General features: G+C 39.7%; 1 protein-coding gene across 1 annotated transcript in view; it reads left to right on the plus strand.

Annotated features, from left to right (window-relative positions):
* The window catches only part of Atp6v0d2 (ATPase H+ transporting V0 subunit d2), a 40006-nt gene that overhangs the window by 4587 nt on the left and 15830 nt on the right, over positions 1-19589 (plus strand). Inside the window, exon 2 of the mRNA XM_042667304.1 lies at positions 6874-7045. Coding sequence (XP_042523238.1) covers positions 6874-7045 — 172 coding nt within the window. The remainder of the gene's footprint in view (positions 1-6873; positions 7046-19589) is intronic.

The raw sequence follows: 19589 nt of genomic DNA on the forward strand, positions 1-19589 counted from the left end.
CTCAAGTATCCTTGAGCAAAAAGCTCAAGGACATCACCCAGTGCCCAATCCTGAGTTCAAGTTGCAGGACTGGCACCAAAACAAACAAGCAAATAAATAAAAAATAAGAATGGGGCTTTCACTATTTTTGGTCATGGGGCTTTAACTCAGGACTTGGGCATTGTCCTTGAGCTTTTTTCAAGGTTAGTCTCTAGAGCTCTACCACTTAGAGGCAGAGCACCACTTTCAGCTTCCAGGTGATTAATTATAGATATGAGTCTCAAAAACTTTCCTGCCCAGACTGGGCCAGCTTTGAACAGCAATCTTCAGACTTCAGCCTCTTGAGTAAAGGCGAGAGCCACCAGCACCCAGCTTATTTGTCAGTATTTTCTGTATAATTGTGTATCTATAAAACAAAAATTGTAAACAGATCCAAGAGAAATAAAAGGTAGTGATTATCTGAAGCCAGAAATAGGTGGCAGAGAAGGTACACGTATGTGTGACAGGTAGAGGAGAAAGTTCAGTTTACCTATGTTTATACCTACTGCTTATCATTATATTTATACATACAAACAAGAGGAAGACTCTTATTCCAGAAGGAAGACTCTTATTTCAGAGAACTTTCTCCATAATGTCTTAGATGTTGTTTGTATTTCTAATTGTATCTATTTTTTAAACTTAAAATGAAAACCAATGCACCCCCTGGTTTCCATGAGGAAAGACATACTTCTTTCTTAGCTTAAAAAAAAATTCTCACTGATCTCAGCTTTCTCTCAAGCATTTCTTCACATGCCTGCATTTTTCTAAAGCTGGTCCTTCTACCACAAATTCCATCCACCATCTGCTTTGCCTGGAGAACATAAAATTCTCCTTTCAAGCCTGACTCAAACCACTTCCTCCAAAGAGCCTTTGCTACTGTGTTCCTGTGAGGTAGAACTGCTGGGTGCCAACTTCATGTTCTGTTGTGACCAGTAATGAACTCAATCCTAATCAGTGACATCAACTTAAGTGTATCACCTTTGGGTTGGCCACTTGCCTCATCTGCTCACTATGGTGACTCAAACAGGGTAAGTGGCTTTGTCTCCTATGTTGTATGATGGATTTGTACTTTTCCTTATCTCTTCTCTCTCTTTTTCTCTCTCTCACTTGCTCGCATGTTAGGCAAGTGCTGAGCTAGTTCTCTAGCCCTATTCTTTAAGGCAGCAAAAATACCTTAATTTTCTTTTTCCTTCCCTCTAGAGTCAAAGATTGTACTTTGCATAGTCCAAGTCTGAAAGTATACACTAGAAATGTCTAAATGTTTGAGTTCAAGACCTCGCTCTTCCTTGCTCTGAGATGTTAAGCTGCTTTGTTTCCTAAAGCAACAACTTTCTTTTCTGATGTTTAGATAATATCTCTCTGGCCTACCTACGGTTCAAGAGAAGATCCGAAATATCTGACAATGTTTTCTGAAGTACAAATCTTAAGTATTTCTAGATTTACCTCTGAACTGTAGTGAATTTACACCCAAAATTAGATTTACCCCTATGTTAGACTTTGGAGTTCCTGAATCCATTTCTTCCCATTTCATAGTTTAGGGTAGTGGTGTTAGGTGTATGGCTAATTGATTTCATTCTCCATCAGAGACCACCAATATAACAATATCCATTCTGGGGGAGGAATTAAAATAAGGAAATCAGGTGTGGTGGCACATGCCTCTAATCCCAGAATTCAGGAGGCTGAGGCAAAAGGATCTTGAATTTAAGACTAGCCTGGGATACATAGCCAGCTTGGGTTACATCGTGAGATCATGTCTCAAAGAGCCCGAAACATTAAAAATGTGGTTCAAGCTTATACTGGAAAACAAGACAAACCTTGAATAACAATGGCTGGGAAAAAGTCATTGCTATGGTATCTGGGGAGGAAGAGTTGTGAGGGGCAAGATATTCTAGATGGGCAGGAAAACCAATGGATCACAGAGGAAAGGATCAAATGTGTAGTAATTATCTAAGAGGCAATATTGGAATATTTAGAGTCTATACTGAAAAAAACAAACATTGTAGTGTCTTGAAGATCTATCAATACTTAAGTTTAAAGGCAGTACTGAAACTAACATGGAATGAGGATCAGAGTCCTTGGAATTTTTAGCCAAATACCTGCAGCAAGGAAACATGCATGAGTTACTTCATTGAGTCTGGGGCTTATTTGTGACAGTTAAGAGGTAAATACATATTAAAATCATTCTGACCGCGGTAAAGCACTCTATAAATCCCACAAAAGCTGATCTTGGTTTACCTAAAGCTTCCAGTGGGGGCTGGGAAGGTGGCTCAGTGCATATTTAGTGCATGCATGAGGCCCTGGGTTTGATTCCTCAGCACCACATAAGCAGAAAAAGTCAGAAGTGGTGCTGTGGTTCAAGTGGTAGAGCGCTAGCCTTGAGCTGAAGAGCTCAGGCCCAGAGTTAAGGCCCCACAACCCCCCCCCAAAAAGCTTCTAGTGGCTTCAAGCTACTTGTAATATCATATAAGAATATTTGAAAAGATTAAACTGTAAAGGAGCTTTTGAGAAAAAATAAAGAAAGAACCTGAGCAGACCAATTAAGAGATTAACACAGTAATCTAGGTGTCAGGTGGTCATTCTAAAACACAAAAGTGGACAACAGAAATCAGAGGAAATGTAGGGATGTCTATCATCTCAGCTCTCAGGAGGTGGAAACTGAATTGTGAGTCCCAGGCCAGATGAGGCTACACAGGGAGACCCTATCTCAGACAAACAAACACACGATTAGTAAACATAAAGGAAGAAGTGTAGGCATGTCTGGTTTTGTAGATATAGTTATTAAAAGTGTAATTAATTATTAAACCAGGCACCGGTGGCTCATGCCTGTAATTCTAGCTACTCAGGAAGCTGAGATCTGAGGATCACAGTTTGAAGCCAGCCTAGGCAATAAAGTCCTTGAGACTCTTATCTCCAATAAACTACACAGAAAAAGCCAGAATTAGTGCTGTAGCCCTAAGCGGTAGAGCACTAGCCTTGAACAGAAAGTGGTTCAAGGACAGCAGGCCCTGAGTTCAAGCCTCAGGACCAGAAAAAATAGTTTAATTATTATTAGATCTAATGTTAGGAATCAATATATCTGCTAGGAATTTTTTTTTAATTTAGGGAATAAAAATCAAAGTTCTCAGACAACTGAATCAAACTATTTTGGAAGTTAACTAGTAGACATGGAAAGAAAGAATGACTGCTTTGTAGTAGATACTCTATGCTCACTTTACCTACTTGCATTACCTTTATTTCTTTTCTTTTGCCAGTCTTGGGGCCTGAACTCTGAGCTTGGGCGCTGTCACTTAGCAATTCAGCTCAAGGCTAGTGCTCTACCACTTGAGCCACAGCACCACTTAGGGCTTTTTCTGCTTATGTGGCGCTGAGGAATTGAACCCAGGGCCTCATGCATGCAAGGCAAGCACTCTACCACTAAGCCACCTTCCCAGCCCATCTTTACTTCTTTTTAAACCAATGATTAAAGCAAAGCTATCCTCTTACTTCTTTAATCCCTGCTATAACCTTAAAGTACAGATTCATTGTGTGTGTCTGTGGTCTGTGTGTCTGTGTATCTGTGTGTCTGTGTTGGTTTGTGTGTGTGAGAGAGATAGAGTCTTAGGACATAAATTCAGGTCCTGCAAGCTGTCCCTGAGGTTTTTTTTTTTTTTTTGGTTAAGACTAGCACTCTACGAGTTCAACTATAGCTTTTCTTTTGGGGGGCTAATTGGAGATAAGAGTCTTATGAACTTTCCTGCCCATGCTGGCTTTGAACTGTGGTTCTCAAATCATAACCTCTTGAATAGTTGGGATTAAAGGAATTAGCCAATGGTGCCTACCTGGCACTTTTTGTTGTTGTTGTAGAAAGGTCCAAGCAGGAAGCTACAGGATAAGAAAGAATAACTTTCTAAGTGATCTGCCAATGAATTAACACAAGATGATCATGAAGTCCCAGTTCCCTGTCCTGACTTACCCGCTGGCCACATGATCTCAGGTCAGCCCCTTCACCCAGTGGCTCAACCCTTGGATAATGCTGTTTTACACAATCTGGACACACACACACACACACACACACACACACACACATACACACTCCGTTATGTTAGAATATTATTGTGGATTCTTTTTATTCTGTTGCTGTTTAGGATCAACTTAATTGCTTTATTATCAAGTTTCAGAATTTGGAGGACATTCTACTTCTTTTTGGGGGGGTGAGGGGTAGGGGAGTGCCAGTCCTGGGGCTTGGGCCTGGGTGCTGTCCCTGAGCTTTTTTGTTGAAGGTTAGCTCTCTTACCACTTGAACCACAGCTCTACTTCTGGCTTTGTCTTTTCTTTTCTTTTTGGTGATTATTTGAAGACAAGTCTCATGGATTTTCCTCCTCTGGCTGGCTTTGTACCATGATCCTCAGATCTCAGCATCCTGAGAAGCTAGGATTACAAGTCTGAGCTACCAGAACCCAGCTTGCTTCCTCATTTAAGAAAAGAAAACACACCATTTCCACATGACTTTACTAGATAAAAAATAAATAAAACAAATCAGTTTAATTCTACCAAGTACTGGATGTGAACCTCCCTGGCTAGAGAGATTCTGACCATGCTCTTTTCAAACAAATCACCCACATTAATGTTTTCATTTACAGAAATCAGTTTCTTCCAAACTTATTTGACCTCAAAGTCTTATTCCTGACATAGCTATTTGGATAAGCATTTAGGGAAATGTAGGAGAAAAAAAATTAAGTGAACCCATTATGAAAACTTCAAAACTAGAAGCACTGTTGTGTCTATCCTCGTATCAAAGCAAACATTCAGACCCTAATTTTCCTGCAATCTGCCTGCCAGTGTTCCTTGGATCTTTTGGTGCAGGGAAAAGATCGGGGGCGGGGGGGGGGGGGGGGGGGGGGCGGCGGGGAAGGGAGAGTTTCTGTTCCATTGACTGTTGAGTAACTCCACTCCACAGTTCCAAGATCCTGCAGGGTGTGAATGCTTGAGATGTTTAATTTCAGGATATCACTGGCAGCTGAAAGTTCAAAGTTATTTAACTTAAAAGAAACATATGTCATGGAGCAAAATAGCATGGTTTTGGGGAAAAAATAGCATTTGTGTCACTTTTGTTGGCAAATATCCGTCCTTGCTAAAAATGCAAACTGTCAAATGACATTAAAAAAAAAAAAAAACAAATGTAACAACTACCAAAAGAAAAGCCAAAACAAGGCATGGGGAATAAAAGCATAAATGTTTTAAACCAAGTTAATTAAATAAGAAACTGTGCGAACAAGAGCCATTTTTGAGGCAAGATCTACTCCAGATGCTGAGGAAGAATGCTTGATCTCTGCACCTGCCTCAGCGTCTCATGAACCAGTGACTTCAGCTCCAGCAGACATCTGGAGCTACATCAACCCAGCTATAAAAGCAGTTCTTAGACCACAGAGTCTCCCTGTTGTCTTCAATAGAAAGATACTATGCCTTCTTAATGACAACACATGCTATTTCTTTGGTTTCAATTCTTCTTCTTCTTTTTTAATTGCTGGTGTTTTGGCAGTTCTAGGGTTTGAAATAGGGCCTTGCACGCATCCAGATGCCTGTCTTTTGCCACTTGAGCCATGGTTCCAGCCCAGTATTTTAGTGGTTAATTGGACATAGAACCTCATGGATTGTTCTGCCTGGCTGGCCTGGAACCAACCAAGATCTTCTGATCTCAGGCTCCTAAATAGCTGGATTACAGGCATGGAACACCCAGCATGGAACATCAGGCTCCCACTCTCACAGAGTACTTGAGGACTCCTCTATGGCTTAACCTCCTTCAAGGGACATGCCTCTTACTTCCATCTTTCTGGATAGAGTGTAATTTTCTCTAGTCCCATACAGTCAACCTTCTAACCACTGAAGTTAACACGTGGTTGGATTGGCATGGTTGTGGCTGCCTTCTCCCCACCAGATTGTGCGTTTCCTTCAGGGTGAAGAGTTCATGTCTAATATAGTGTTGAGTTTCTTGCAGCAGACTATATATAACAAGTGCTCAATAAATATAAATGGAAGGTCTAACTAGCCCTAGGATACGGTATTGGCCCCACTGGTGTGCTAGATGGAACCAAAGACATTTTAGATATTCTAAATTTTCAATTTTATTTTTAGATATATTTTTATGTTAGGGAGGATTCAAAGAACTACAGATATAACTAAAATTGTGTACCTTTTGAATTAATATGTTCAAAGTCTATGTAATATCCTGTAATAGGTGATATACTGGAGGCATTATTATTCAAGTACTTGTAAATTCTGATCAGTGAAACTGAATAATTCCACATGGAAGAATTAAAGATTTACCAAACAAATGATAATCTGACACTTATAAGTGTCTTTGAAATCAAATAAATCTAGCTTTGAAACCTAGGCTTATGCATTCTTAAATTCCACAATTTAACCCTACTGAACTTCAGTCTCTTCATCTGCATTGAAAGGACATTAAATTCAGACATAAAGGTTGTCTATGTCATTACGTATATTTACCATGTTAGCTGTTCCTAGTAAAATTTCTCTTTCCCATCAATTTAGGGCCGAGCCTTAAAACATTCAGCCAACAAACACTTTCCTGAGCAGCTCTTTTCAAGTGACAAAAATTGTCTCAGGGAAAGCTGTCTGTGGACTAGGTGCTTATTTATTTTTAGCTATGAAATAACAGGTTTTTTTGATAATTGGAAACTTTTTAAACGTGTAAATGCATATTTCCATAGACTTCTCATTTCTTTAGAGGTCAAATATTAAGTCTAACTAATGTATAGACCTATGCTAAAAGTCTAACAAGTACTATGTATTTTCTTTAAAATTAGCACTAAGGTACAAAATTTAACCTGATTCAGGGGGTTCTTGTCATTTTAGACCTGAAAATTCATCTCCAGACCACTGCTTATGGCAACTTCTTGGCTAATCAAACAAACCCTCTTACTGTTTCCAAAATCGACACGGAGATGCGGAAAAAGCAGTGCCAGGAGTTCAGCTACTTCCGGAACCACTCCCTGGAGCCGCTCAGTTCCTTTTTCACCTACATGACGTAAGTAGGGGCAGGACAAGCAGCTCTGGGCAGTAATTGAGCGAGTGACCCCTAAATTACCCCTGGTGTAAGGCCTGACACGGCTGAAGACCTTCCTACAGGTTAGATGTCTGAATACCTTCAAATTTTGTGATAAACTTGCAGCCATTTTTTTCAGCTTAGTACACAGACTACCAGGTGGGCACCAGTGGCTCGTGCCTGTAATCCAAACTACTCAGGAGGCTGAGATCTGAGAATCTCCTTTCAAAGCCAGCCTGGGCAGGAAAGTCCATGAGACTTTTATCTGCAATTAATCACAAGAAGCTGGAAGTGGAGCTGTGGCTCAAATGGTAAAGTGCTAGCCTTCAGCACAAAAGCTCAGGGATAGCGCCCAGGCCCAGCGTTCAAGGGAGACAGGGCAGGGGGAAGTAAAAAGATTTAAGTAATTTATAAAAGTATTATGATAGGTGCTGTAAAGCTGCCCGTGAGCGAGGCTTTGCAAGCTGTAACGTCCCTTGCAAAAATGTTTGGCATGGATAATTAATGAGGCCATTAAAGGTTCCTGGGCTGAAGGACAAAAGGGTCCTATGTGTGTGGAAGTAGAAATGTTCATCAAAATGACAGACAAGACTTTGGAATGTTCCTAAATGCCAGGGGCTCTGCTAAGTGTGTCACCAAAATAATTTCCTTTAACCTTCCTGACACATCTTTCACAATTCTTACCAACAACCTAAGAATGAGGGAGCCAAATTTTAAGTCTTATAACAGCTCTAAGGAGTGAAAGAGTCATGATTTTAAAATAAATATTAATGGAAAATGTATAAAGCTATTTAGCTCTGATCTTGGCTCCATTCAGATAGAGCTGAAATTGGAGATGATAAACAAATGACAGCTCAGTGTTAAGAAGGTCTGAAAATTGTGAGCTTCTTTACTGGTAGACTGGGAGGCAGATTTCATATAAAGGAAATTTGCTGCAAAAAAATCACTGGGAAAGATTCTCGCTCTAAGAATGATAGCAAGTCACATGATCAACTGCTCCCTTTATGTGATGAGTTTGATGCTTTAGTTTCCTAATCATAAAATCTCAGGCCAGAACAGAACCTCAGCATTATTAAGCAAGATCTTACTTTATCATAAACTACAGTAGTATACATTCTGTTTCTTAAATTATTTTAAATTCCACATCGTTCTAGTCATTAACACTAATTTAAAAAGATACATAAGAATGAAGATTGTTGTTGGAAATGGACTAAACAACTTGTAGATGGGGATGACAGAGGAAAAACTGGGAGCCAGGGAAGAGGTAACATAAGTCATTACTTGACTTGTGTAACTGTATCCTTTCTATACATCGCCTTTACAATAACAATAAAAATACATATAATAAAACTTTCAAAAAGAATGCAGATAGTCACAAAGCCATAGGTAGAACATGAAACTGGAACTGGAAAGGTGGTTTTGATAGTGTGGTTAATAGTGACATAGTTTGCTTTCATTACTGGGTATATATTCCCAATATACGTCTTTCAGGTTCTCTTTCTGTACACATTAGGATAATGAGGACTGGTTATTTGTTGAATTAATACAGAGTCCTGTATTTAACAACCTTATATAGAACTAGAAAATATAGTTCTGCTGAACTTCACACTTAAATCCAGGACCTGGAGTTTTACTGCTCTACTACTTGAGTCATTCACAAACCCTTTTTGTGTTGGTGTTGTTTTGAGATAAAGATAATTTTTCTGAGGTAGCTCTGCAACATTTTACAACACTTTCCAAGTAGCTAGGAGTATAGATATGTGCCACCATTCCCGACTTAACAGCTCAATGTTTCAGAAGCTATTTTCTTCTAAGGTACATTTAGTCGGGGTTTGCATTCTCCAGTGAACCACAGTGTCTAACACTCCCTGTTGTCTTTCAAGCTTCCTGTTATTAGGTTATATATCAAACCCCTGGAGATACTTACTCTAACCTGAATTTCCTACCTGTAGGGTTACACAAGAATACTACAAAGAAGGTCTTATCTCCATTCTTAAATTAGAGAAACTGAGATTCCGTGAATTAATGAAATTCTAAAGTCACAAAAATAGGACAGTTGAAAAGCATTCTATTCTGCAGTTCCATTAGTTGAGAATGCTTATGAGCTTGTCACTGTCCTGGAAGTTCATAAGAAGAAAATGACAAATGTCTGTGGGTCTGCTCCTTCAGGAGATTCTGGTCTCATTGGCCTTGGAGTGGGCCTGTGGGCTTTTCAGGAGTGCTCAGCTTATTGTGTCTCACCACGTGGAACTCAATTTCTCAAATACTCCCGTGAGCCGTGGACCTAGCTACTCAGAAGGCTGACACCTGAGGATTGTCGTTTGAGACCAGTGTAAGCAGGAAAGCCTGTGAGACTCTTATCTCTAACTAACCTCCAAAAAAGCTGGAAATGGGGCTATGGCTCAAGTAGTAGAGCACTAGTCTTGACTATGAAAGCTCAGGGACAGTGTGCATGCCCTGAGATCAAGCCCTAGGACTGGCACATACACAAAAACCATCAACTACTCCCCGGAGTTTCTTTGACAGTTATCCAAATGGTTAGAGTTATCTCCCTACCGAAGATTGGTTAGCTCCATGGCTGTAAAGCCCTAGGACTGGCAAATCTATCCATGAGTGCTTTCTTGTTGCATTTGTGGATTATTTGTTTTTGTTTGTTTTATTTATTATAGTGCTGAGGATTGAACCTAGAGCCTTTCGCTTGCTAAGCAAGTTTTCTATGACTGAGATATAACTCCAACATCCAGTTGATTAATTGATTGCATGATTTTGAGGTAAGGTCAAGCTATATAGTGCAGGCCTGCCTCAAACTCAAAACCTTTTCTCTCTCTTTGCCTCCTAGATACTGTGATTATAGGCATGTGTCAACATACCCATCCAAATTTATGTTTTGTTCTACATATTGTCCTGTGGTGACTTGTGACCCATGGAAACAGTTCTCCGCTTTATTAATTGAAGCGGAAACTTGGAGATTTATGTTTACAATGAAGGGAATACAGGTGGGAAAAAGGTGTCCTACAATTCTGAAACCATTAAAAAAAATTCTTCTCAGAATTTTTTTTTAGCAAAGAATAGTGTCTATCTAGAATGCAAAAATGTATATCAAGTAGAATTAATTCCTGTCCTATTTGAAAATGCCCATAGCAATATTAGAGCAATGGCTAAGTCAACCCTGAGAGGCAGTCTAAATTTAAATGGATGTAATAAATATAATATTCAGCATGACACATTTTATATAATATAATTACTGTACATGAGAAACTTATTTTGAAAATCTGGAACAGATATTTTTAAATACCTAATGGCAGGAAGATCTAAAAGTTTTGTATACTATAATTACACACAGTGGTAGGAAACAAAGGAATGAATCCAACAGCATTCTAATGAAGACTATTTAATACAGTCCCGGATTATTTCTGTCTCTTTCCTTCCTACTCAATTCTTCCCAGAAGCATTTTAACTAATATCTCTTTTGAAATTAGCCTTCTCTCATGCTTTCAAATTATCCCACCTCCTGGGGCTACAAAGTTTTTGAACATAACTAAAGAATATAATCTGACGTACTTGGCATGGTAGACCTGCCTATCTGTAGCTTCAACATTTGCTGATTAAACCACTCATGGTTAAGAATATTTGGACAATTAGTGGGGCATGGTGCTTCACATCTGTCATCTTTGCTACTCAGAAGGCTGAGACCTGAGAATTGTAGTTCGAAGCTAGCCCAGGCAGGAAAGTTTGTGAGATTCTCATCTCCACGAAATTTCCAAAAATGACAGAAGTGGAGCTGTGATTGAAATGCTATACTGCTAGCCTTGAGCAAAAAGCAGCTCAGGCCCTGAGTTCAAGCCCCAGGACCAGCACCAAAAAAATAACTAAGAATATTTGGAAAATAATACATCTGCACTGATCTTGAACAGAATTTTTTGTTGTCATGACTCCCTAAGTAATATGGCAGAACATTTACATAGAGTTTCATGATATGGACATGTTTCAAAACACAAAACAGGAAGTATGTGTTAAGAGTAGATACTATAACATGATCTTTAAAAAATAAACTTGGGCTTCTGGTGATTGGGGTTTCAGTAGAAGTTTCCACAAGTAATTACCTCTGTGGATTACTACAATGAGTAGTCTTAGGTTAAGGACCTAAGATTATTTGGAAGCAGAAGTTAAGGGCCAAACCCTGAAGAAATATCAGAAGATTCACATATGAAGGCCAATAAAAAGTTATGATTAAGCAGCATCTACAGGGCAGACCCCGCTGGCTGTTCAGGTGACATCAACTCAGGACTCTCAGTACTAAACCAGGGAAGTCCTTGGCACCCGACACATCTTCATCCTACTTGGGAATCAAGATATAGATAGCATGACTTTTTGCTGGCTAGGAGTTTTCATTCCACGAAGCAGGCACGTATGTCCACAAAAGGAGAAAAACTGAAACAGAATCAAGCAATGGCTCTCCCTGAAGCCTGGGTGTTCAACCAGAGGAGCTTAGACAGGTTGGGCAAGTGGCTCTAACCTTGACAGAGATGCAGAAGCAATGGAAGAGTTACAATGCAATACTTAAATGGCTTATACTGAGGAAATAGCTGAAGCAGGAAAGGATTGTCTGTGTGGAGATAATAACTCATCTCATATGTGGTTGGAGCATAGGCTGGGATGAGGGCAGATCCTTCCCAGCTAGCTGTAGAGTCTGGATGTTAAGTACAAGATGAGGAAAAAAATAGCCAGTAGGGGAACACTGATTCTCAGGTTTCTTTCTCTTTTTTTTTCCAATTTTTATTTGAAAATGCCAAAAACAGAGGGGTTACAGTTGCATAAGTCACGCAGAGTCCAGTTCCTTTTAGACAATGTCACCCCTTTCCTCTCTCACTCCCAATGTTTCCCTCACATCTCATCCACACATTGTATAGTTCATTTTTAACAGTCTCCAAGGAGTACCATTTCTGTGCCTCCCTTTACACTACCAAAGACATCTAGGCAAACAAATAAGACAGGCTTCGGTGCACAGAAGCTGCCAACTTTCTTTGTGTGTTCCAGTGTAAAGTCTTTTCTGTGAGCCTGTGCAAAGGCTTCGGACAGGTGGTGAGGCCTCAGCTCAGACTTGTGGAAATGCCTTAGGTTTCTATGTGAACAACACTATACCCAGGCAAAGCCTGCAGAGAGAAAAAGAAAAACAACACTTGCCTTGCAGTACTGCTGTTGGGTTGCTGATGCCAAATGAAGTCAGCAAAATTACTGCCTGGGGTTATGGCTATTAAGGTGATGAATGCAGAAGAGTAGGATTGTAAGCAAGGCCAGGAAGGGCATGTACTTGTCAACTTTCTGGCTAGCCATGGACTATCCACCAGGGGGAGCAATTGACCTCAGTAACCTGTAGTCGCCTTTGCCCAACAATTGCTTTGTCTAAACAAGATTTTAGGTTGTTCCAATACCCTTCATTTTTAGGATGGAGACTAAAATCTACCCTGGTACTAATCCAAATATCTATTGCCCAACTTTTATTTTGCCTTACTTTTCTTTAATTGAAAAGAGGCACTTTTGAAAAGAAGTGTTTTTAAAGATTTTAATTAAAATTTACTTGATACTCACTAGAAGCCAGTACTTTTATGGCTATTTTATACCTTTTAGTCACTTATTCTCACAACAGCTCTATTGGATGCTAAAATATCATCTCCAATTGACCAACAGAAAACCAGAAGTGGAGCTGTGGCTCAAAGTGGTACAGCACTAGCCTTGAGCAAAAGAGTTCAGGGACAGTGCCCAGGCCCTGAGTTCAAGCCCCATGACCAAAAAAAAAAAAAAGAAAGAAAGAAAAAAAAAAGAACTAGGATCATGCTACATGGATTAGTGTATCTATTGTAAGTTTTCCACAGAAGTGCATAAAGCTCTGTCTTATATAATGAATATGTGTCATTATGTTATTGTGTTGAGTGTTTCATAATTTATTTAATCATTCCCTTTTATCCATTGAATTTTTTTGTTTTCTTTCTTTTTCATTTTCTTTGTTTTTTGTTTTGTTTTGTTTTGCTTTCTCTGCCAGGAGTGGGAGTTAAACTCAAAGCTTCACACTCTTACTTGGCTCTTTCTTACTCATGGCTGGCACTCTACCACTGGAACTATTCCCCAGATTGGTCTTTTGCTGATGATTTTGGAGACAAAGTGTCTTAAGATTTTTCTGCCCCAGCTGGTTTTGAACAATCTTCCAGGTCTTGTCCTCCTGTGTAGCTAGGATTACAGTTGTAAGCCATTTGGCGTATAGATTGAATTTTTTTCTTTATTATTGTTATCATTATCCTTATTATTATTATTGTCTCTGTGTGTGTGTGTGTGTGTGTGTGTGTGTGTGTGTGTGTGCTAATACTAGGGCTTGAACTGAGGGCCTGGATGCTGTCCCTGAACTCTTTTGCTCAAGGGTAGCACTCTACCACTTGAGCCACAGTTTCACGTCTGGTTTTTTCAGGTAGTTAATTGGAGATAAGAGTTTCATGGACTTGACTTCCCAGGCTGGCTTTAAACGTTGATCCTCAGACCTCAGCCTCCTATGTAGCTAGGCTTTGTTTTTGAGACAAGTTCCCAAACTGACCTAGAATTCATGATTCCCCTCCTCAGGCTCCTGTATGCTGGGATTATAGGTGTGTATCACCACACCCAATTTAGGATGCTCCAAAACTTGTGATGACTGGTATTTTGAATATAATAAAAAATGAGATACTAGCTGAGCATCAGTGGCTCCCATGTGTAATCCTAGCTACTCAGGAAGCTAAGATCTGGAGATCCTGGCCCAAAGCCAGCCCAGGCAGCAAAGTCTGAGACGCTTATCTCTATATAACCACCAGAACAATAACAACAACAAAAATGCCAGAAATGGATCTGTGGCTGAAGTGGCAGAGCATTAGCTTTGAACACAAAAGCTCGCAGACAGCCTCTAGGCCTTGAGTTCAAGCCTCAAGACTGGCACAAAAAAGAGAAAGAGAGAGAGAGAGAAATACCATTATACCTGACCATGTGGAGAACAACCTATGATAGACAAGTGTGTTTAATAACAAGAGCCATCACCTAATTGGTGTTTATCTCTGGATTACTAGACTATCCCATGCTGAGTTAAAAGACAGACCAATTTCTTTAGTACTATAGTAATTCTCTTAGATGGAAAAACTGCAGATAATGTAAGAAACAGGTAGCCAGAAGTTCTAGAAAGAGAACTCAGGTAAGATTACAGGTAACAAGTTATTCCCTTTATTTCTATTTACCCAATGAGATAATGCACTTCTGTAAACACAGAGAAAGGGTTTTTTTTTATCAGTCATCAAAAAATAATAGTGTCCATGCTCTGTATGAGATAGAATCCAGGCCTCTATGAGTCCTTAAAATGCATTTGATAAAGCTTCTGTCTTCACAATCAATAAAGATGAGTATAAACCTATAAATAACTTTATTTGAAATGAACATGTAAAATGACTAATCCAAAAGCACACAGTTGAAAGTGGCAGAATTAAAAGTTTCGAATCCAAGTCTTACATTCTTATCTCCAATTAACTACCAAAAAAGCCAGAAGTGGGGCTGGGAAGGTGGCTCAGTGGTAGAGCATTTGCCTTGCATGCATGAGGCCCTGGGTTCGATTCCTCAGCACCACATAAGCAAAAAAGAAAAAAGCTGGAAGTGGCACTGTGGCTCAAGTGGTAGAGCGCTAGCCTTGAGCTGAAGAGCTGAGGGACAGCGCCCAGGCCCAGAGTTCAGGCCCCACAACCGGACCCAAAAAAGCCAGAAGTGGAGCTGTGGCACAGTGGTAGAGTTCTAGCCTTGAGCAAAAAAGCTCAGGGACAGCAACCAGGCCCTGAGTTCAAGCCCCAGGACTAGCACACATGTGCACACGTGCACACACACACACACACACACACACTCACACACTCACACACACATACACACACATTATATATATAATATTTAAATATTTGTGAATGAAAATTTCAACTATCCTTTGTATTTACCACTACCACTGCCAATACTGAAAATGAATTTTGCCCCAGGATAAATAATATAAATACAGAAAGTTAGATAGAGATGCTACTTTTCACTGATGTCATTAGTTGAGATTAAGAAAAAAATATGAATTTGGATAAGGCCTTAAGATATGGAAAAGATTTCAACTCTTAGTATCTTTAGACATCTATGGAAGAGCAGGAACAAAGACACCAATGGAGACACCAGTGTTGAAAAGCACAAAAAGTTTTAGGAATGTCCAAAGCAAGCAGATGGCAAACCTTAAACACTAAATAGTTTGAAAACACCAGGCTACCAAGGGCTTGGGAAATGCCCAGTGATCAACTAAAATGTATTCATAAGGAAAATGCTAACTACTGAGTAATTTTTCTCTCTGTGTGTGTGTGTGTGTGTGTGTGTGTGTGTGTGTGTGTACTATAAGAAAAATGAATGGGATAGCACAATTGTTCTATAAAATAAAATTTCACTTCCTCTATTGGAAAACAAAAGAAAAGAGAACCTTCAGAGAAATAAGAAATGTGCAAAAAAAAATGCATGAGGGGGCAGGATGAGTGTGGGGATATTCTGAATCTCAGCAGACAATTCAGCAAATCATGCAGAACAGCAGAGCTTCCCCATGTGAGCACGTGGGGTTAGTGCTGAGCTGAACAAACCCTTCACATTCTGAAATGTGAAGCAATGTGAAGCAAGCCATTGGGAAGTACTTCTAACATGGCCCCTTTCTGGTCATGTCACAGTAAATCATCAGTGGGCTTGGATTCTGGGTGCATGTTGTCTTTCATAAGGAGCTGCATTGAGAAATGAAGTAATTTATGAAAAGTGGACCAAATACATTTCACCTGCTTCACAATGAACAAGTACTCCAGTATATACATCTTAGGACCCCAGGGTCTTTCCCATATTTACAAATGTGATCCAGTCAACCTATCAATGAGTTCTGCTCACCTAAAGCAGAATTGAATCATGGTTGTAGAGACTGCAATACGGTAGATTTATCAGAGAGAGGACTGCCGATGGGGCCTGAGAGGTAAAGAGGAACTTGTAGCAATCAAGGTCTGATTGAAGGGAGATTGTCATGACTAAGCCATAATTTAGTAGGATATTTTAGACAGTGAATCTGTCATAATCACCAAGCTGTTTGCTATTCATCTGAAGTCAAAGTCAAAGGAAGAAGAGTGAGTCATGAAGTGCCTCTCACAACTTATTAAATACAAAAGTGATTGTCATTTGCAATTATTTAGCAAGCACTGTTTTGCTTTTCTTTTTTGGGTTTGTTTTTCATTCGTGTGTATTTATTGTACAAAATAATGTGTTTCCTTTTTTACACATGTGCATATAATATACTTTGATCATATATTTTGAAATGAGTTAGGTAACACTGAACTTTATGAAATTAAGATTTCTTAAAGAAAACATCATATAGAACAGTGACCACAGAAAGACATGTAGGGCTCCAACTGCAGAACAGGTGCACAACTGTAATCCCAGCATTCAGGAGACTGAGGCAAAAGGATCACAAGTTTGAGGCCAACCTCATCTCAAAACAAGAAGATGCAGAGTGGTAATAAGCTTTCAAAATATGCATATATCAAACCCAGGAGCAAATCTCCTATAGGTAATGTGATTAAAGGCAGTCTTCCACATGACTGCACTACACAGCTTCTCATCTACACACCAGGGAGAACACATAAAAGAACAAAAACAAATTTTCACATTAAAGATCATACAGTTTGTAACATCTTCTCAGAATGCAGACTCTCCTTCATCATGCCCGCAGTTTGCTGCGCGTTCCTGTGGGGTTCTAGTCATAATGCCAACCTTTCAAAACTGGATAAATATTTCTATCCTTCAATGGAGGAAATGGAGTACTCGTTAAACTGGTTTTGAAGTGGTAGAACTGGGCTTAGAATCAGGTTTATCTGCTCTAAAATCAGGCTCCCTCTACTGTGACAGCCTTTGTTGATTTTACAAACCTTGTATGCATGATTTGGTTGAATTTGCAGTGACCCTGTAAAGTCTGTTCATCTCGGCCCATGTTACTATCTATTCTGTATTGTTCTATTACCTTCTATTTGCTCATTTTTTTATGTTTGTTTCTACTCCATCCCGCCACTGAAACCCCGGGGATTGCTCAAGCCCATGGATAGTTTGCCAGTCCTTTTCTAACTCTACATAGCTGTTACAGTTGCCAGTGTTCTTGTCACATTTATTTGTTTGTTTGTTTGTTTGTTTGTTTTTATCAGTCATGGGGCTTCAACTCTGGGCCTGGGCATTGTCCCTCAGGTCTTCAGCTCAAGGCTAGTGCACAACTTTAGCCACAGTGCCACTTCCTTCATATTTATTTTGATGGCACTTTTTCTTTTCACCATTCTGACTAATTCTCACTGGATCTAAGACTCCTGTTTGACCCTAAGAACTTTCCAGAGGTCTATCCTATTCTTTTTTTCTATAAGTGGACCTTTTATTTTTTCCATGCCTGGGAACTTGGAGCTTTGTGCAGTCAATCCCTGAGCTACATCCCTGGCCCATAAAAATTTTAAGGGCTTTTCAATGACTTTATCTACACCACATCTGGAAAAAATAATCAGAGAGCAATTAATAAATGACCTTCTATATGGGATGAGAAAGTCTTGTTTTACACCAAAGGCAGAAGGAAGTCACTGATACATATTTTTTAGAAGGAAGACAGTGATGTGGCCTATCAAAACAGAGATCACACATAAAGAGAAATAGATTAGGGCCATTCAGGTTGAGATTTTTTGTGTGACAGAAGTGCCTGTGGGGAAATCAAGCACTGACATCCACTGAAAGGAAGCAGAGGAATATAGAGTACAGCTGGGGATATCGCTTTGGATGGAGTACTTGCCTGCAATAAATAAATAAATAAGAATGGAATCTAAGGCTCCGGACACAAATGTTGCCTAGAGCTGAGGATTTGCAAGAAATCTGCTTCTAAAGAGGGAAGACTACCCTGGCATTGACACTGCAGTGCTAAGAATTTTATCCATAGAAGCTCTAACGTAGCAAGTTATAGTGCTATATTATGTCTTCATTTAAAAACTGTTATATCAGCCTCAGATTATATGGAAAATATATTTTAGCTCATTTCAATATCCTTAAACAAGTTTTTTTTTAAAAAATGAAGGGAAAGAACAACTCTTAAGACCAGAGGGAAATGCTAAAACTCTTGTCTAACTTAAGATGTTGTTACCTGAACCTTGCAAGGGAGCCTGAATTAAAACAGCTTTGGAAAAAATGATTATTTATTGACAAGTTTCAGAGCTGTCTAGACATTTGAAATATCTGAGGAAGTGGTGGGCACTTCTACAAGGGACCTTAGAGCTGGGTTCTGGTGGCTCACACCTGCAGTCTTAACTACTCAGGAGGCTGAGATTTGAGAATCAAAGTTTGGAGCCAGACTGGGCAGACAAACATGAGATTCTTCCCCCTCCCCCTGACCCTCTTTCCCCCTGCCCCCCCCCCCCCCCACCAGTCATGGGGTCTGAACTCTGGGCCTGGGCACAGTCCTTCAGCTCTTCAGCTCAAAGCTAGCATTCTACCACTTGAGCCACAGATTCTTATCTTCAATTAGGCAACAAAAACAGGGAAGTAGAGGTGAGACTCAAGTGGTACACTAGCTGTGAGCCGGGAGAAAAGGTGCTGAGCAAGAATGCAAGGTCCAAGCTTCAAGCTTCAGTACCAGCACAAAAAAGCAAAAGGTAGATAGTGGTAGCTACTTGTCAGCAGGTTAGAGCTGTGATCTAGTATTTTCTTTTTTATTGTCAAGGTGACGTACAGAGGAGTTACAGTTATAGAGGTAAGGAAATGAGCACATTTCTTGTCCAACAGTGTTACCCCCCTTCCTCATTTTCTCCCACTTTCCCTTGCCCCCAACTCCCTCCCTGCCTCCTAAGTTGTAAAGTTCTTATCCAGTGTCTTGTATCACTCTTGAATTGGTTCCCCCTTTGTCCTTTGTCTCACCATTTTGTTATTCCCCTTCCTTTCCCCAAATCAGATAAACATATATAAGAACCAGGGTGCCAAAATCAAAAACAGTAAAAACAAGGGGATAAACTATCAGAAAAAAAAAAGAAACTAAGAAAAAAGAACTGCAAACACCACACACACACACACACACACACACACACACACACACACACACACACACACACACCATCTCTCATTTCCATATCTTGGAGTTCATTTTGATTAGCATCATTTTATATGGCCATATGTACATAGCTATTGAGCTATTGTGATCCTTTGCTAGAACTATCCTAAACATATTCTAGTTATTACAAATAAGGGAACCCATGGAGCCTATGTTTCTTTAGGTCTAGTGTACTTCACTTAATATGATTTTTTCCAAGTCTTTCCATTTCCTGAGTCAAGGCAACACTTCGATGCTTCAGTTCTCTTAACTATGAAGTAGGGACAGAAATTGTCCTTATGGCATTGAACTACTGGGAGATTTGAGTAGAAACATACATGTCATCCCTGCTACATAGCGAGTTCCTCTGAAAGA

The sequence above is a fragment of the Dipodomys spectabilis genome, unplaced genomic scaffold (genome assembly GCF_019054845.1).
Source record: "Dipodomys spectabilis isolate Male_0828 unplaced genomic scaffold, ASM1905484v1 ptg000387l, whole genome shotgun sequence".
Classification (NCBI taxonomy): domain Eukaryota; kingdom Metazoa; phylum Chordata; class Mammalia; order Rodentia; family Heteromyidae; genus Dipodomys; species Dipodomys spectabilis.